This window comes from Hibiscus syriacus, unplaced genomic scaffold (genome assembly GCF_006381635.1).
Source record: "Hibiscus syriacus cultivar Baekdansim isolate YM2019G1 unplaced genomic scaffold, ASM638163v2 tig00111438_pilon, whole genome shotgun sequence".
Classification (NCBI taxonomy): domain Eukaryota; kingdom Viridiplantae; phylum Streptophyta; class Magnoliopsida; order Malvales; family Malvaceae; genus Hibiscus; species Hibiscus syriacus.
The window spans coordinates 15,149-35,938 of record NW_024063093.1 but is presented as its reverse complement, the minus strand read 5'-3'; the positions used below and the strand labels follow the sequence as shown (position 1 = coordinate 35,938).

At 35.4% G+C, this 20,790-nt stretch overlaps 2 protein-coding genes across 2 annotated transcripts; both read right to left on the bottom strand.

The window, feature by feature from the left end:
- Positions 1-4,526: 4,526 nt before the first annotated feature.
- On the bottom strand, positions 4,527-7,276 carry LOC120163253 (nascent polypeptide-associated complex subunit beta-like). Its single transcript, XM_039173228.1, has 6 exons — positions 7,164-7,276; positions 6,794-6,861; positions 5,630-5,778; positions 5,143-5,199; positions 4,941-4,979; positions 4,527-4,862 (listed from the first exon to the last, which is right to left on the bottom strand). Exons 2-6 carry the CDS (start codon positions 6,859-6,861, stop codon positions 4,687-4,689), a joined length of 489 nt encoding a protein of 162 aa, XP_039029159.1. The 5' UTR covers positions 7,164-7,276; the 3' UTR covers positions 4,527-4,686.
- A 3,400-nt stretch (positions 7,277-10,676) lies between these two features.
- Positions 10,677-16,746, bottom strand: LOC120163252 (serine/threonine-protein kinase EDR1-like). Its single transcript, XM_039173226.1, has 13 exons — positions 16,225-16,746; positions 14,690-15,112; positions 14,392-14,495; positions 13,119-14,314; positions 12,835-12,875; positions 12,506-12,574; positions 12,243-12,343; positions 12,044-12,122; positions 11,870-11,968; positions 11,592-11,660; positions 11,427-11,476; positions 10,973-11,149; positions 10,677-10,890 (listed from the first exon to the last, which is right to left on the bottom strand). Exons 1-13 carry the CDS (start codon positions 16,699-16,701, stop codon positions 10,755-10,757), a joined length of 3,021 nt encoding a protein of 1,006 aa, XP_039029157.1. The 5' UTR covers positions 16,702-16,746; the 3' UTR covers positions 10,677-10,754.
- Between the last annotated feature and the right edge of the window lie 4,044 nt (positions 16,747-20,790).

Here is a 20,790-nt window from a genome sequence, read left to right as displayed (position 1 = left end):
GAAATTGGTCCTAACTGCATGGTATCTAGTTTGCATGCTTTTATTCAACAGGAAAATTTAAAACAAAATGAAAGGTTCAGAAGCGCTCCTCCTTTGTGTACACCTAATTTGGGTACCTACTGACGGAAAGAGGTTCGGTATATTTATACCTAGGGTGATTGTTCTACGGTTTACTATATGCATGGTTTTGGCTCTAACAGGAAAAGAGAACTCGAATTGTCCTTGATGTCGGTGCCCCCTTGGGCTGCCAAACCCTCGATCCTCACCCATTACAGGTTTCAAACGGGACGAGTTCAATTCGAGGGGATTCACTGCCTTATACCCATATGAGGAATAAATCCCTACGAAGGTATAAGGTATGTATCCCATGGGTTATTTGCTAAAACTCATACGAAGAATAAATTCTTACGAGAGTAAAGCATTCACCCCAACTAATTTGGATCGAAGCTCGTGTCTAGAGCTTATGTTATGCCAATGCGAGTGATGTGTGTGAGGAGGAACATACCTACCTTTGACTCAAAATGAAAAGAAAAAAAACTCGACAAAAATTTGGACAGCCTGAAAGCAAAAAGATAAAGTGTTAGTATGATAATTAAAAATGAAGCAATTAAAACTTCAATAAATGGATCATAAATTAACTAAAAACTAGAAATCATAATTTCCACCAAGATGACAATATGTAAACGACATACAGCCTGACTCTCAAAAAAAAGGTCCCCAGCAGAGTCGCCAAGCTGTCATAACCCTTTTTTTAGGTAAAACAATTAAATATTATTTTTAAAACGATTATGACTTTAATTTTAGAAAAATTGGTGATTTGGAATTAATTTGGAATAAATTGAATAGAGTCGCCATCGACCTTTGGGTTAGGTAGGTCGAATACCTAAAAATGTCTTTTTTTAAAACAATTTTAAGAAAAATCGTTTTTTTTAAGACGAAAACTAGTATGCATTTACCAAAGATTCGATTTAAACAGGTTCGGGAGTCGGTTACGCGTGGGGAAGGATTAGCACCCCACAGCGCCCAAAATTGGTACTGTGTCGCTTAAACATTGTCATAATGGTGAAAATTACAAATCGAATATAAAGTTAATTTATGATCCATTTATCGAACATTAATTAATTTGCTTCGAATTATTTAATTAGAGAAAATTCTTTAACTCGAAAGGAAATCTTGAAATTAGCAATCCTCCATCGGGAAAACTAACTCGAACTATTTCTTATCAATAAAAGAATATTCCCTCCTCATTTATATTAAAAACGTGAATCGAATATAAAAATAAAAAATCGATCTTCGCATAAAGTACATTGCTATTTAGTAATATGCATCGCATTGTTCAACTTAAAATAAAATAATTAATTAGCAAAAATAAAATCAATTTTATTTCAAGTTCACCTTTGTTCGAATGTCGTATCGGATTGTATCACTTCGATCAAGTGGTACTTTCCACGCTCATTCTACAAATCTTTGTTCTTGAAAATATTCAAATGAACAACATAAAATATTGACAACTAGATAATTTACAAATTAAAATAAATCAATTTAAATAATATGTAACGAACATTGGTAATATATGTACATATATATATACGAATATACAAGGGTAAAATAAATTTAATAAATATATGTATATAGACATATATGATACGACATGCGTATGTAATGAAATAAAGATAAAAATAAATAAATTTGTACATGCACAAATACCTTTGGAACATAATATGTACATTAATATTATAACATGGGTTAAAATGTAAACATGCAAACATGGCAAACCATAACGCAAATAACATAAAATAACTAAGCTTTATAGACAAGTGACTAAACTGTGTAAATTGAAACTACAGTATCAGAAACATAAAATAGAGAAACTAGATTAATCAATGGCTACAATAAAACAGAACAAAATCAGTGGTCAATTTTAGAATAAACAGAAACTTAAAGATTCAAACAGTAATTATACCAAATACCAAACAGTGACTAAAATATAAGAAACATAAATATCATGGCCAAATTCTAACATTCACAAGAAATAAACAACACATAACCAATGACTAAATTGAAATAATTATAAATACTATGGCCAACGTTCAACATTAATAATAATAATAAAACAAACAAGTACCAGACCAAAATACCAATATTGAAACATTAAGGCTCGAAATAAAATAAATATAATTTTATTTAATGACTAAACCGTGAGGTTACAAAGCAGAAAGGACTAAAAGTGGGATTATCCCTTAATATGAAAACACGGAAACCCCTTTGGCTTAAACGACGCCGTTCTGGTCCGCGTATAAATGACCAAAATCAAGCCAAAATTCGGTCTATGCCTCATTTCTTTCATTGCTTAAAAACAGAGAGAGGGAGAGAGAGAAAACTCTCTCAACCTTCTCAACGGAGAAGAGATTTGTCCACCGCCGGCTACGCCCGCGGCGGTGCTCGCGGCGACGAACGGTGGCCGGAGATGGAGAAAACCCTCCAAAACCTTCCTCTCTTCACTCTCCACCTAGATCCCCAACTATCTCGACCTAAAGGTAACCCTAGCTCTCTAAATCTGAGAGTTTTACCTTCGAAAGTTTTGACAACCGACGACCGTCGGGCTTCTCGACCTCCAAACCGTGGTGAGATCCTCTCCTCTTCTCTCTTTTCTTTTCTTTTTTTTATTTTGGGTTCGAAACTCTCTGGATTTTTTATTTCCAACCCCCCCGAATGTCTCTCTCTCTCCCTCTTATGTTTTTTTCAAACCCCCACTGAATGAATCCCTCTCCTCTGTCTTCATTTTCTTTTATTGATGCCTGTGATGGATTCGATGAGCTGCTAGATATGATAGGGAATAATTCCCTATGCTTAGCCTTGAGTGACAACCCCGATTACTTTGGGATTTTGATGAGATTTCTTGTGATTTTTTCATTTTATTTCTCTGCTTTTCACTGTGGAAAGACTGATGGATGGCCCTTCAATCACTGTGGATGCAGGCGGCCGGCGTCAGAGGCTGTCGGGGGTGAGGCTCGGCTGGGAAGTTGAAGAGTCAAGCGGCGGCTGGAGCTGGAAGGCCAAACGGCTGAGCTGATGATATTTTAGGGTTTCAAACCCTAAGCTCTGCGTGATCTGGACCGTTGGATGGGTCCAGATCCAATGGCCAGAAATGAGGCGGCTGGAACATTGAGATGAAACCCTAGCTGGGTTGTCAAGTGGGCCGGTTCGGGTCATCTACTGGGTTGTTGGACCGGGTCTGGGTTTTGATTGTAGTTGGGCTTAAGTGGATGGCCTGCACAAAATGTTGTAATATGTAATTAATAAACATAATAAAAATAATAAATAATAATAATAATAATAATAAAATTAAAATTAAATTAGATAGGAAAGACCCGGACAAAAACGGGTGTCTACATATATTAAATATAATTAATTTCAATCTTATTTTAAGTTAAATATTAATTTTATTTAGTATATAACAATTTTAGGATTTGGTCCAATAACTAGATGTTGGGTTAATCTCCTATGAATATGATATCCAAGTTTAATTCTCTCTACTTGAATTTTTGTTTCCTATTTTTTTTTTCTAATATTATTGGATGATACTAATATGTTAAATGGACTTAACTATAAATAAATAGAGATTAATTTTAGATTAAATATTTTTTAGAGATTAAACTAAACAAAAATAAAATTTAAAAGATTTAACATGTTATTTCTCCTTTTCATTAAAATCAGTCGGTTAAAAATGTCACATGACACTTTGATTGGTCAAAAGAAATTTAATAGAGTTAAAAATTGGGGCAAATAATGTAAATATTTTAAAGTTGAGAGGCAAAACGCCCAAAAAAAACTCTTTAAGGGTCAACTCGGTTAAAATAGATATTTTAGAAAACTTTGGTCGGTTGAGTTTTTAGGGTTTTTTCTAAAAGAATGTGAAAAATGAATAAGTTAAAGTTTAAAAAGTCAAATTTATATATCAAATTAAAATTTATTTATTTTTACTAATATGTCACAACATCGAACTAACGAGAGATAAAAAGCTCAATGATTAAAATATAATAAATCAATAACATAAGTGATGAAAGTGTAACTCTTTCAGAATCAATGATCAAAATAAGACATACAAAAAAACAAAAATGACCTTTTAAATGTAATTTACTCAATTTCGAAAGACAATCAATATGACAACAAAAAGTTAATCAAAATTATGCTCTTAAATTTTCTGTTATAATAAACATGAAAATATACACATTGGCAACACCAGAGCCAAAGCAGTAGCTTTCCAACATTGACAAAACAAAGAAGACAGGTTTCCAATTAAGGAAAGGAAAGAAATGGCAACCGCAGGAATGAAGATGATGCCGATAGTAAGGGCGACGAGCATGGGAAATAAATACTCCATAAATAGGATTCTAATCCCTAAATTGAGTGAACTCAATGATAAAAGAGAATGTTATTTTCCCTAGAGAATCCGGATTCGAGAAGCTACATCTGCAGAATATGTGTGATTATGCGTAGATGATTCATTTCAAGACCATCTATTATAGGAATTCCAGGAAAAAGAAGAAGAAAGGCTTACTCTGAGCCAAACTATTATTAGAGTGCAAGACACAGAACACCAAAAACAACAAAAAAGGTAAATGTGAAAAAGAAACAATTGTAATTCATCAAAAACACATAATAATTAAATGAACCCTAAAAACACTATTTAGCACCTTGGCCTCCTGCTGCTGCAGCTTCAAAGGTCTCACCAGGTATGAGATCCGGTACCTCCTCGTCATCCTCTTCTTCAGCAATGGCTGCACCAGTATCAGTAGCAGCTGGTCCTTGCTTCTGGAATTGCTCTGCCAGTTTCCTCAAGTTGTCCAAGTTATCCGGCCCTACAACAAATTTTCAAATCAAGGTCAACAACTAGCCGATATCATCACTTTACAATCACAAAAAAGAAAAGCTAGTACCTAATTGGTTTATGATTCCGGGAAGAATATCCTGCAATTCTGGAATAGGGGGGAAACACACATGTCAGACCAACAAAGCTAAAAAATTGCAGAATAAGTGTCTTTGATGACTTTGGAGTTAAAATAGCAAATCTTCAAAGGGTAAATAGCAGTAAGGTTTTATCAACTATGAGAGGGTTCAAAATTAAGGGATGCAGCATACTCTTTGTCTGAGGGGAGCCACTAACAACCCAGGTGTTGGCAGCAACAGAAGCCTGAACTGAAATATAGATAAGACCATCACAAGTTAGTTTAATATAGGCATAATGTCAAAAAATGCACCTAACGTTTGAATAAATAGTCACTGGCCCCCAACGTTTCATTTTGGAGCAAAAAGGTCCCTCTGTGAAAAAAATTGTTAAAACATCAAAATAGGGCCCTTTTGCCCTAAAATGAAATGTTGGGGAGCCAAAATGCTCCACACACAAAAAAAGCAAGGGTCAAAGTGACTATTTAGTCAAACGTTACGGCCTTTTTGCCTCAAAATGAAAGTACGGGAGCCAAAATGCTCCAAAAAAATAATAGGGACCAAAATGACTATTTACTCAAACGTAAAGAGTATTGTTTTGGCATTATGCCTTTAATATACCATTAAAAACCTTTGAGAAAATTATAGGTAATAAGTCCACTAGAATAAAGCTTAAATGTACCTTTTGGATTCAGAAATTGGATAACAACATCATCCTTGAATATGTTAACTTCCTCAATTGCAGGAATAGCGTTCACTCCTATTCTCTTGAGGGTGCTCTGCAACCTTTTGTCGTCGGTCGTTGTTGTCTTGTGGATTGCCTTCTTCTTTCTGTTGAAGTCAAGATTATAATTAATATGCAAACTATATATTAGAGACATCAAAATTCAAAATCAAGTATCAGGACATGGGAATCTCTAAAAAGATCATGATATAACAATGAGAAAATGTAAAACTGATACTAATCAATAAAATATTAACAAGCAAATGATCTTTATAATTTTCTAAAATCATTTTTGTATTTAAAAACTTTGGAATTTGAAGGAAAAAGAAAAGCTCATACAACCCAAGGCTCGAAATCTGAAATCAGCATATGATTCATATCCCAGATTAATCAAGGAGAATTCTTTATGTGCTTGAGATACAAAGTACAATTAAGGGTCCATTTGAGTGTCAAGAAGAAGGCAACTCTGGAGAGATGGTGGAGTTTTCTTACAAATTCGATTCAAATCAGGATTGAATACCTTTATATGAGATGAGAAAAAAGTTCATTAATTTCTCTACAATTAAAGTATTAAACCGTGCAATGTTGGAGTGAGCTGAGCATTCACATTTATGCAATTCAAAGTTGCATCTTTGAAGCCAAGAAGCAAGTCCTTCTCCAAGTCTATATTTTTATACCGACATTAAGATTAACATAAAAATGAATCATGGAGTCAACAATCAATGTCCCCTTCTGCCCCAACCAATCGAAGCCGAATTACACTGATCAAAACACTAGGATGCTCTTCTTGTTCATGAAATCACATCATTAAAACTAATGTAATGCCTTTTTTATCTTTCTACAATCCCAGACACAGTACATAGCCAGGGATGGACCGAGGGGGCTGGCGGGGCGGTCGACCCCTAAAAATTTTAAATTATAATATAATTTAGATATTTTCTTTGTATTTGCTATTGATAATCTGTTTTTGCCCCTAAAATTGTATAAGTTTGTCTCTTTTAATATAAACTCTTTCGCCCGTCCCTGTTCATAGCCACTCCAAAAACTCCTACAGCTTGAATATTCACAAAAATCTAAACACTATAGCTAACCTACCAAGGAAGATTCAAACCATGAACATACCTCCTCATGCTACCCTTCCCACCGGTGCGGACCGCACCAGCCATTTTCGTGAGCCTCTCCACATTCATCTAAACAGCAAATCAACAAAAGGGTTTAGGGTTAAAAAGTACAATAACTCGAGGACCAAGATACACACAAAACAAAGAGAGAGAATTGAGATAACAACCTTATCAAAATCACAAAAATAAACAAATGAAACACGCCACAGATGAAGCAAATGAAACAATCATGCACTAAAAGTGAGGGTATTTCAAGACTTAATAGTTTCCCCCAAAAGAAAAAAAAACGATTTGATTGAAATTAGAACGACAGAAACAGAAGAAAGCACATGCAAAATGATAGAGAGAAACGGAGAAGGAAGATAATGTACCTTTACAATGTGTTTGAATGGAGGTAAGCAGAGAGAAAGCAAAGTAAGAGATTGGTCTTTTTCCTGTGCTAAGATAAGATATCTTTATTTTCCCTCTATCCAATCTCGAGGAAACATAGGAAGAAGGAAAGGTAATTTCCTTTTAAAATAATAAAATGTCTTTTTTATATTTTTTCCTATTATTTATTAGATATTTTTATTTTAGAAAAAAATTAATTATAAAAAATATTTACTTTTCTTTATAATTTAATCAAATAATATTATTATAATTATTTTATTTTACTGATTTTATTTGGAGTTCATTGTATCACGTTCTTAAATTATGATCTTTATTTAAAGTAGTCCCTAAATTTTTAATCATTTCAATTTCATCCCTAAATTTTGACTATCATTCTAAATTAGTCTTCACACATTTGAACATTTTAATTTCACCCTCAAACTATGACCTTCATTCAAAATTGATCCTCAAACTTTTTGAACATTTCAGTTTCATCCCAAACTATACATATATATTAATTGCATCCATTGTTAATAAAATTGTTAGGCCAAATTATAAGAGAAAATAACCTCAGTGACCAAAAATCTCAGATAATATACGATTTTGACCAACTTTTTTTGGATTTGCGAAAATGACCAACAAAATCGCAATGCGATCTCTAATTCGCATTGCGATCTCCACTATCGCAAATTCGCATTGCATTTCGCGTTGCGATTTTTCATTTCGCGTTGCGATAGTTGAAAATCGCAAAAATGACCAACAAAATCGCAATGCGATCTCTAATTCGCATTGCGATCTCCACTATCGCAAATTCGCGTTGCGATTTTCCATTTCGCGTTGCGATAGTTGAAAATCGCGTTACGATTTTCCATTTCGCGTTGCGATAGTCTACAGTTATCAAAATTCTTGTGATAGTTAAAAAAATATTTTGTTTCTCTAAAAGGATAGTATCCGCGCGGACGTGTCGAAGACACGTATTACCACGACCATTACCACGACCACGACCACGAGACGGACGGCGGCGGCGGCGGCGCGCGAGAGTCCCCCTTGTTCTCTATCACTCAACAAGGAAGTGAGAAAGCCAAGCCTTAAATACTATTCCCAATAGTGTTTCCAATACTATGTGGGATTTGAGCATTACCAACACTTGTTCCCAATACTATGTGGGATTGAGCCTTAAATAGTGATATTATTTTTGAATGTTTTGCTTAAAATTGCAATAATCGCGATTGATTGTAGATTGACTTTTAATTATGACATATTTAATCGTATAACACTAATGCAATTGGTTGCTAATTCAGTTGTTTTAAGGTGCATGATTGTTAATTGTTTCCTGAATAATCACATTGTATTGGAAACAAGTGTTGGTAATGCTCAATCCCACATAGTATTGGAAACACTATTGGGAATGGTATTTAAGGCTTGGCTTTCCCACTTCCTTGTTGAGTGATAGAGAACAAGGGGGACTCTCGCGCGCCGCCGCTGCCGCCGTCCGTCTCGGGTCGGGTCGGGTCGTGGTCGTGGTCGTGGTCGTGGTAATACGTGTCTTCGACACGTCCGCGCGTATACTATCTTTTTAGAGAAAATTCTTAAGAAACAAAATCTTTTTTTTTAACTATCACAACGAATTTTCGCAACGAATTTGGAAAATCGCAACGACAACTGTAGACTATCGCAACAACAACTGTAGACTATCGCAACGCGAAATGGAAAATCGCAACGCGATTTTCAACTATCGCAACGCGAAATGCAACGCGAATTTGCGATAGTGGAGATCGCAATGCGAATTAGAGATCGCATTGCGATTTTGTTGGTCATTTTCGCAAATCCAAAAAAAGTTGGTCAAAATCGTATATTATCTAGGATTTTTGGTCACTGAGGTTATTTTCTCATTATATAATTATATGTTTGAAACAAAATAAAAGTTAGGTTAAACTATGGTTGAAACTAATTTCACATTGGGATGAATTTGAAGATGAAATTGGAGATTTATAAGTTTAGGGGCTAATTTAGAATTATGGTCATAGTTTAGGGATGAAATTAGAATATTCAAAAGTTTAAGAATCAATTGAAAATAAAGGTCACAGTTTAGGGATATTTTGTGCAATTAACTCTTTTATTTGTTAAAGGAAATATGCATATTCTTTCTTTTATTTTCTTTATTATTCTTTAATTATTAGTAATGCGAGTACTAGAATAAATATATCAAAACTTGACTTAGACTATAATAGAAAAATGAGATTTTTTTTGATAAACTATATTATATATCAATCAATTAATAATAAAAATTATAAATAAATTATTAAATATTAAAAAAATAACAAATATATCTTCTCATTAATCGATTATATAATTAATTAAATAATTTATTAACAACACTTTAATATTTAATAATTTATTTATAATTGTACTAATAATGGAATGAGTATAATATAATATGTCTTCATTTTTTATGTGTCGCATATACTAATGTCTTGCTTTTCCCATCTAAATATCGTATTAGTCAAAAACGGACCAAAGCACATTTATTATCGCTAAAAATAGTTATAAAACAAGTGCTCTATGACAACATATTTTGGATAATTATGTGGTACAACCTAATAATTTAAAGTTAAAAAATGATAAAAATGGGCACGATCGTAAATGTTACATTCTTCATAATATTTTCGGTTGAACTTAAAATATTATTTTTTGTAACATTTTAAGTTGTAACCGAAAATATTATGAAAATATAACATTTTAAATTGCATTCAACCTAAAATGTCATATTTTTTTATAATTTTAGATTGTGTCTATTTTCGCCGTCTTTTAGTATGAAATTAGGCTATCTTTTTTTTAGACTTTTAGTCTTAAAGTTTGGCCGAAAAATACTTGCCCTTTCCTTTTGTTTTTATTTTTAATTAATTTGTGGTAAATACAATATAATATTTATTCAAAGATTCAATCATTTAACATTGAATGTTCATATACTTTTATACACATAGTACTCAAAACTAAGACCTCAAGAAATAACATTTCCTTAATAACTGAAATCGCTTAATTCATGTTTGTTTTTCTTGGTTGTATATAAATAAAAATGTTCTTCCTTTTTGTAGAAATTTTGTTAGGTTTTCGTCCGTTTTAGTTATTTACTGTTTTGGTGTTTTTTTCTTAGTTATCATCGTTATTGAAATTTTCTTCTTGTTTAAGAGAATGACTATCACATAAGGAAATTTTTTTCTTCTTCAATTATATTATAAAATATAATAAATTTAATATAAACAAAAAAATAATAATAAAACAATTAATTTATATAGATATATCCAAAAATCATGCCATATCTGAATGTGTTGAAATAAGATGTACTTATTAAAAAGGAACTAAACATTTAAAAGTAATAGTAATCATTTTTTAATTTATAATAACACTTTTATCTTTGTTTTAAAGAGTACTGAAATATACACTCAAAGTTTTTTTCCTTCTTTTGGACAAAACTATGAACATGAACTCAAAAAATGCAGCTTTTTTAACACTTAAATACATTAATTACCTCATTGAAGAGATGGGAACAGAATGCTTTCATATTCACAATTGAGGAACTGAGGATTTTGATTTCAGGGTGTAGAATTTACTGAAATCTCTTGTGGCATAGGTGAGCTTGATTGATCTTGATGCAATGGGATAACAAGCCGCTGTAAGGGTTTTAAAGCTACCGTAAGCTCCGCAAATGATGGCCGCAAACTCGGATCGCTGGAAATCAATAGGGTAAGTAGATTAGATTGGATCGGACATCAAAAAAGGAGTTATAAAGTTTGAGTTTCTGTATACTAACGTCTGCCAGCATTGCCAAATTATTCTTGCAGCCAAAGGATCGAGTTCCTTGGGAATGTCGAGGCGTCGATTCTGGAAACCAACTGCACCCACAACTTGCATCGGATTCATTCCGCTCCAAGGTAATCTCAAAGTAGCAAGCTCCCAGAGAATGATTCCAAAGCTAAAAACATCACATCTATAAATCCAACAAAACATGTATCTTAGTTCTAAGCATTGGTTGTTTTACTGATTCAACATATTTAAATCTGACACGACAATAGCAGCAGAGCTACCAACTCTAATCACCAATAACAGTGAGCCACAAGTAATTAACACATTTTATGCAGACAAAATGTTATCTTCGTATTCTCAGAAACCCAACAAATGCTAGTGGATTAAGTGGTCAGCTTAACTTAGGAGAAAAAGACGAACAGGAAAGATAATGAACTATTGAAGAAAAAGAAACGGCTCACTTCTCATTCGAGGGCTCATTGCGAAGTACTTCCGGTGCCATCCACTCGGGCTGAAACATAGAAAGTAAATCAGAGACAAAAAGAAAATTAATATAATTGGAGCTATGTATTCTATCTATATCTTCGGAATTTATAATATATTGCTCAGCAGGCTAAGATACTGACTGTTCCGGCGGTTGATTTAGATGATAGGAAGGTATTATGTTTCAAACGTGACAACCCAAAATCACAGACCTGCACAAGTTCAGTTTTGTAAATAATCAGAGCCAATATAGATGATAGGAAGGTATTATGCTTCAAGGGTGCTTCATAATCACAGACCCATTGTATCCAATCCGTCTTGCAATGGTTACAGGTAGGTCGAGACTACTTATCGAATAGCACTTAAAAACGGTAAGAAATTTTCAGAAGCACAAAAACTAAAACATAGAAACATCATTTACCTTCACGTTCCAGTTTTTATCAACTAAAAGGTTAGGAGACTTCAAATCACGGTGAACAATGGTAGGTATGCTAGTGTGTAGGCAATTCATGCCCCTAGCCTGCCAAAAGGGAACATATATGAGTATGCTGGTCACATGCTAAGAAAAAAATTGCAACTGTTATTAGTTCCATACCACGTCAAGAGCCATCTTAATTCTACGCTTCTCATCGATTTGAGGATGAGGACGATGAATAATCTTATATAAGCTTCCTCTGGAAAACCAAATAACATTTACAAAATTTAGATTGCCAATCTCATTCCATCTGGCATTACTATGCATAAAGTTCAAATCGTTAAAGGTAAGCAGAGGATATGCAGGAACAGACTCTTACCTAGGAAGAAACTCGGTAATGATAGACAGATTAGGAGGGCGAGTAACAGCACCCATAAAAAGAACAACATTTGGATGACGCAGTCTACGCATTATTCGCACCTAGAAAAAAAAAACATAATCCAGGATCAGAGATTTTGACTTATTTAACTGGCATAACCTTAGGCACGGATATTTCCAATTATAAATGAATAAAAAAAATATCTAAAAACACATTTTACTATCATTTTGATACAGCAATATAAATGCTTTGAAGTTGCTTACTTCTCTTTTGAACTCTGCCAAAGCAGCACCGGAAAAATCTTGGTCTAGGAACTTCTTGACAGCAACCTCCTGGAGTCCAATGACCATTACCACCCACAAAATTAGAAACTACTAGTTCTTTCAATTTTGCAAACAACTCTTAAATATAATGGTGGAAAACACACTTAAAAATGTATATACATAGTTAGATTCAAGACAGGGCTAAAAGTTTTGATTATTTATGCCTTTGGAAAATAATTGTCCAGATAACTTAATTAACACTAAACAAGGACAGCACAAAGTGAAATACAAGGTGAAAACCGTGATTGACTGTGCATTAATAAACTAACCGTGCCATTCCAATCAGCATGATAGACCTCTCCATAGGAACCTACTCTCAAGAAAACAAAATTTAATAGGAATTAGATAAGTTCCAAAAAAGAAAATGTAAAATTTCAAGCAAAGCCAGCATCAGAATTAGTTATTCTATTTAAATTCTTATGTTTTCAAGAGGAATAAGAAGAGCTCTTGAATAACGAAAAGGGGAACAAATTACAATAACAAAAAAAAACACAACTATATAAGTAACAAAAATTGTCGCATGTAATTAACTTCAATGAGCCAAATCCATTACCTAGTCCAATTCTTTCACCAATATCCAAGTCTTCCCAAGGAATTTCACATTCACCAACATCTACATCATCAAATAGTTGATGATCCAACTGATTAGGGGTCCCTCTGTTAGATAATCCAGAAGAACCAACACCAGAATCAAAGGATGAGCTAGGACTTTCGGGATCCTTCAATTTGAGATTATTTCCCATATATTTATCATGGGCATACTTTCTATAATTGTCGAAACCAATCTTATTATCTTGCTCATTAACCAAATCCCCTGTGTTATTTTGTAAATCATGTTCATTCGTGACATGCTCCTTAAATTTAAAGCTTGCGTCCTCAGCCAGTTGTGAGCTATTGAACTGACTGGTAGTGGATGCCAAAGATGCACTAGTATCAGACAAAGGATTGCGGACTTTATCATTTCTATTCGACGTATCCAAGCCAGCAGGTTGCTTAAAACCAAAAGTGTAGACCTTTTCAGGTTTGATGGAGCTGGAAGGACCTGCTGATGACTGATTAAAATCATTAGATTCACGATTGACTTTTGGAAAGTGGCCCTCCATATAATTGTACTTTTTCTGGGGAACCTCGTTATAAACAGGCCGATTCTTCCACATCAATGGTACCGGAGGTCGCCCCACTACATTATTTGGTTGTCTCTGAAACTCATCAATTTTGGTCTCTGTAGATTTATTCTGTTGGGAAGTTTTGCCTGCCCCTTTTATCTGGAATGGATTAAGATCTGCGAAAAGACTTTTCGGGTCCTCTTGACTACTCTGACCATATGGCACCACATTAACATTCATCCTCTGGCCATCACCAACTACATTGGCACCACGACTCCCTTTATAGACTGAAGTTCCAATAGCAGTCGAAGGAAGATGGTCCAACTGATTAGGAGTCACTCTGTTAGAAAATCCAGAAGAACCAACACCAGAATCATGACTTGGGCCTGATAATGAAGGCAACACTTCTGCAGTTCCAGAACTTGACCCCCAATCAAAGGGCTTACTGTTATTGATCACAGGATGGTGACTACTACCTTCACCTTTAAGTGGCTTTTCTCTTGAGTAAACATCATCAGGCGACTGAAGAGTTGGCATGTTGCTTATTATTGGATTGTATGACTTAAAAGTAGTATCTTTTGCACTTAAAATGTCAGCGGGTATAAGTGTACCAGGAGCTGCCATTAGATCAACCAAAAATTCCCTGAAGAAACAAAAATAATAGATTAGACCTCAATCAAAGTAAAGATTGCAGGTTAAGAAATAAGCAGAAACTATAACCTTTCCTCCTCAAGCTTTACTATATTTACAGCATCATCCTCAACACCAGTGAAGTGACTGCCTTTTACCAGCCTACAAGGTAATCTTATGCTATCTGCCAACACCTACATTAAAAGGACACAGAGAAATTGAATGTAAACAGATAGCCCTATTCAAAACAATAAGTACTTGGAACAACCATGAAATAACAAAATTAAATCATCCAGTGAGACCATAGTTATTTTGGAGTTTCAAAGGCAGGCAATTTCTGCTTCCAAGAGTAAAGCCACTCTGAAAGTAAAAAAAAAAAAAAACTCACCTTAAAGAGCAAAGCACGATGCCGAGACAGGCCTATATTTATTGAACCAATAGGCAACACGCTTGTATGAAGAGATGTTCTAAGCTCAATACTTCTTTCCATCCACTTGGACAAAATCATATTAGCATCTTTAACAGGCCCACCCATATGCCCTGTTATAAGTTCGGCAAGCCTTTGAACTAAGATACCAAAATTAGTAGAAGGGCAATCTAATGAAATACAGTGAGCAATTTGCAACAACTCCTCTAGGGCCGGGTCAATTGTTCGTTTCACAATAACAACTTCAAAGCTAGAATTTCCAAGACTTGCTTCAAGATCAGTAAGTGATGGCATTTTTCCTTGGGTTCCTGAATCAGTGGAAAGCCCATATACATCATAGAAACCATCCACCACTCTTTCCTCATAATCAAGCACATTGTATTCCTGGTGGACCAAAACAACCCAACCAGTCAATCCAAATTAGATAACTCAAGAAATAGCAATATATGACAGGATGGAAGACTCATTTAGTTCAAATGACCATATTCAAGTTCCAAACAGTAAATGATTATATTCCCAAGGTTTAGAATCAATCTAAATCTAGTAATAGAAGCAATCAAAATGTTTATGGATTTAACTAAAATAAATAAAACATTGATTGAAACATTGGAGAAATTGCAAGACAGCCTAGGTAAAGGCCAAAACAACAAACATCAACTAAAGCAAAACAAGACATACAATGAAGCCATGACTAAGAGCACACACAAGCATACTATTAAAGGAAATTCAAACCGATTCTACTAAGTTTATAAAATAATTTCTGCTAACATTAGTACCCTTAAGGGTCTCCAAGCTACCGATTAAATCCTGAATTTGTAACATTGATCATTACAAAAAAAACTAAATGATAGCTGCTACACAAGCTTACCCTACACATTTTAGCAAGAACTCTTAACAGTAACCAGTCCTAATATGATCAATTTCAAACTGTAACACCAGAAAAGTCAAACGCTGACCATAAAGCTAAAGCTCATTCACAAGAATGCACCATGGTTTAGTTTTCACTTTCCAGACACTTCATTCCTTGCTAGCAATTCATGCAAGTTCAAAATTTAACCAAAAGAAGATATGAAATAAGCTGTAACCATTAATTCAAGCTTTTCCAGGAAAGTTCCCCCTATCTATGAATCCAAAATAAAAGCTAAACCATAGTTTTCCCAAATCAATCAATCCAAAAATGAATCTTTAGCACTAACTAAATGAAATGGTAGACGCTATTCCCAGCTTATCCAACACAATTTCACAAGCAAGAGTCATCAGCCCACTTAATCATCAGATCAAAAACAGATAAAACAGAAACGATCACTATAAACTGTCATTGTTCCAGTAAAAGCACGAACAATTCAAGCTGTTTCACTGAAATTCAATACAGTTAACTGCCCTAATTAAACGATCCGAAACTTAACCAGTTCAACCAAGTAAAACAAGCGTAATCCAAGCTGACGCAGTCCAATTCAACCTTCGATATCATAAGGAAACCAAAACAAAACACTTACCCAGTACTGTCTGGCCAAAGCCTCAGCTGCCACCTCATCGTTATCCCTTCCTCCCCCTAAATCCATCTGATGATGATCACCTAAACTCAAAAAATCCGTCTCTCGGATCTGATCCTTCTTTGTATCCTCCGAATTGGAAGCGCTTATAGCTAGGGCTAGCTGAACCTGAAATTCTTCCTCCGATAACATATAATCCGACGCTCGATTCGTCGTATTCACAGCCGATGACGGCGTACTGAAACCCATGCTCGATGACACAGGAACAACTGAAGTAGTCACCGGAGATGACGACGTAGGACTCGCGGGAGAGTACTCCGACATGGCGCGTGGATTATCGTTCTCAGCGGACGGCGACGTTTCGTTCGCGGAAGGTCGATTAGGATCGTGACCGCCTCCTATGTGAAGCTTCTTAAAAATGTGCTTCATTTTTTCTCGTTTGTTCATCTTCTTGGCTTTCTCAATTTCCTCACTCTGCATTTTCTCTTCCTTTTTGCGGATTGGTCAACGGAATGTCGGGAGAGTAAAGAGGGAAACTTAAAGGCGTTGTATTGGTGATTTGGTATTATTTTGGCGGGTCATAATACGGGCTTCACTTTGAAAATATCTACGAAATTGCCATTCGATATCATCCTTTGTTTACACGCGCTTTCGTACGACGATGACCAACCAATGGAACTAGACACGCTGGCATTGGGATTTTCACACGTGGAGTTATGGGATCGATAAACTTTTAAGGATAAATTACATAACTAATAATTAAACTTTCTTTTTACTTTTATTTTAGTCATTGTTTTTTTAAAAAAATAATTTAATAATTGAACTTTATACAATAATTTTTTTATCAGTCCCCTGTTAATTTTGTAATGATGTTATGACTCTACTTTTCATGTTTAATCTTCGTTGTTGGTATACCTACATCTCTATAAAGGACTAACCTTTTTAATCTTTACAATCAACACCGAACATAATAAAAAATGAAGTAAAGAAATAATTTTTAACAAATAATAAACGAGAAAAGGACATCAAAGGAAAGAGCTTTAAAAATACAATCTTATAAAGAAAAGAGAAGTGTTGGGAAATAAACAAGTAACGAGTAATTTCCATATAACCAGATTAGTGGGAATGCGAAATAAAAACGGAAAAATAATACCCAAAATTGATAACGGAGTTCAGCCAATTGTGCTTACGTCTCCGGACTGCTGCAGATCTTTTACTAAGAGAGAAAATTTACAAGTGTTTACAAAACACTCACTACTCACAAGAAACTCTCTAGTATTGGGAGAAAGAAATGATTTTTGGGATGATTTTGAAGCTAAATGAGCTAGGGTATTTATAGTTAAAGCTTAAGGACTAATCTTATAATTAACCCTATTTCTATTTTAATTAAAAATTAGAGCACCGAATTCGATGCCCCCATTGTTGAAAACCCCAAGCTGACGGTGCCCTTTCCTTTTATTTAGCCGCAATATTTGACTTTACAATCTCCCACTTGAAGACTGATTTTAATATTTCTTCACACCTCGATCAATGCAGCAGCATTTCTAGTCTTGTTATTCTAGCATGCCAACTGAAGTTGAACACAACTTCGGTTTGTCTGTGGTCACCGTCTTTGTCAACATGTCTGCCGGATTTTGAGCTCCACTAATCTTTTCAAGCTTCAAAATCCCATCTTCCAGAAGAGACCGGATAAAATGATACCGTAATTGTATGTGCTTCATCCTGGAATGAAAAGAAGGATTCTTTGTTATATGGATAACATTTTGATTGTCGCAATACAATATATTATTTTCTTGTTTCTTGCCTAACTCTTCCAAGAAACTTTGGAGCCAAACCATCTCCTTGCTGGCTTCCGTAACAGCGACATATTCTGCTTCAGTTGTGGAGAGAGCAACTATATTTTGTAGTTGAGAAACCTAACTCACTTCAGTTCCTCCTAGAGTATAGACATACCCTATAGTGCTCCTTCTGATGTCAACATTTCCGGTTAAGTCAACATCTACATAGCCTGTCAGTATAATATCTCCACCTTTGAAACAAAGTGCTTTGTTTATGGTACCCCACAGATATCTGAGGATCCATTCGACTGCTTCCCAGTGTACTTTGCCCGGATTATTCATGTACCTGCTAACAGCTCCCACTGCATGAGCAATATCTGGTCTGGTACAAACCATGGCATACATCAGACTTCCAATTGATGAGGCGTACGACACCTTCATCATGTGTGCACGTTCTTCCTCCGTCTTTGGTGACTGTTCTTTGGAGAGTCTGAAATGAACACCTAAAGGTGTACTTACTGGTTTAACATCTTGCATGTTGAACCTGAAGAGTACTTTGTTGATGTACTCAGCCTGTGATAACATCAAAGTCCCCGACTTTGTGTCTCTCTTGATCCTTATCCCAAGAATCTGCTTTGCAGCGCCCAGATCCTTCATAGCAAACTGCTTCGACAATTTTTACTTCAAGTTTATAATCTTTTGCATGTCTGAGTCTGCAACGAGCATGCCATCAATGTACAATAATAAAATAATGAAGTTGTTGTCGAACCTCTTGATGTAGCAACAATGATCTACTTGACATCTGGTAAAACCACTACTACCCATGAAACTATCAAACTTCTTGCACCATTGCCTAGGAGCTTGTTTTAAACCATACAAGCTCTTCTTCAACCTACATACCAGGTTTTTCTTGTCTGCCGTTATGAAGCCTTCTGGCTGCCTCATACAGATTTCTTCCTCCAAATGACCATGAAGGAAAGCTGTCTTTACATCTAACTACTCAAGATGTAGATTTTCTACAGCTACAATTTTCAACACCAGTCTGATTGTAGACAATTTCACGACTAGAGAGAAAATTTCATTGTAGTCAATACCTTTATTTTGCTGAAAACCTTTGACAACCAATCTTGCTTTGTAGCGTTTGCTCCCATCGTGCTCTTCTTTGATCCTGTAAATCCACTTGTTATGGAGTGCTTTCTTGCCTGGTGGTAATTCAGCTAATTCTCATGTCTATTTTGACATAAGCGAGTCCATCTCATCTTTCATGGAAGACTCCCACTTGACTGAATCCTTCACTTACATTGCTTCATCATAGCACTCTGGTTCACCATTGTCAGTCAGTAATAAGTAGTGCAAAGAAGGAGAATACCGTTGGGTTGGTTTAGGAATTCTGGAGGAGCGTCTCAGTTCTGGTGTGCCTGGTTCTTCTTGAATTGCTTTAGGATTGATCTGAACATCATTTCTAGAAATCTCCTCGAACTCAGGAAATTCCTTTGTTTCAGCTTTGGTATTGGAGCTACTTGATTCTACAGTTGACCTGTCTTTGTACATCACATTCTTATTGAAAATGACATCTCTGCTTCTGATGATCTTTCGATTTTCGTAGTCCCAAAATCGGTAACTGAACTCATTACCGCCATAACCAACAAAGGCACATTTGTTGGACTTAGCATCAAGTTTACTTCTTTCAGCAGAGTCTATGTGTACATAAGAAATACAACCAAACACTCTTAAGTGTGAAATTTTTTTTGCTCCAAACTTCCTCTGGTATTCCGTCATCCAAGGGAACTGAGGGCCCATGATTGATCAGGTAAGCTGCAGTGTTGATAGCTTCATCCCATATAAATTTGGGCAAGCCGGCATGTATCCTCATGCTTATGGCACGTTCATTCAGAGTTCTGTTCATGCGCTCTGCTATGCCATTCTGCTGCAGTGTCATGGGAACTGTTGTCTCCATCTTGATCCCATTATTTGGACATAAATCTCTGAATCTCCTATTTATGTACTCTCCTCCATTGTCAAACCTCAGCCGCTTGACTTTCAGACCAGTCTCATTTTCCACCATGACCTTCCATTTTCTGAAGGTATCAAAGACTTCTGATTTTTTTTTCAGAAAATAAACCCACACCTTCCTTGTAGAATCATCGATGAAGGTGACATAATATAATGAGCCTGCAAGAGATGGAACTGAAGATGATCTCCATACATCAGTATGAACCAACTCTAAATTTTCAGCCTTGGGTGTCTTACCAATCTTTGCAAAACTGACTTTCTTTTGTTTGCCAAAGATGCAATCCTCGCATAGTCCAACATCTACATTCTTTAGATCAGACAGCTTCCCTTTTGACAAAAATGTCTTCATCCCTTTCTCGCTCATATGACCAAGCCTTTGGTGCCATAGGTTTGATTTCCCATCAGCATCTGCTGTAGTAATGATATTCTCTAAGTTTGAGGTTACATAGAGAGTACCAGTCTTCTTACCACGGGCAATGACGAGAGCTCCTTTGGTAATCTTCCATTCACAGCCTGAAAAGGTTGTGTTATATCCTTCTCTATCAAGCTGTCCTACAAAAATAAAATTTCTCTTGAGGCTAGGAATATGTCTCACTCCCTTCAACGTCCAGGTGGTCTGGTTTGGAAACTTTAATCGGATGTCTCCTTTCCCGACGATCTTCAAAGTTTCATCATCAGCTAGATGAACCCTCCCAAAATCACCACTGAAATAGTTCTCCATAATTTCTTGGCATGGGGTGGAGTGGAAAGATGCCCCTGAATCCAAGATCCATGATTC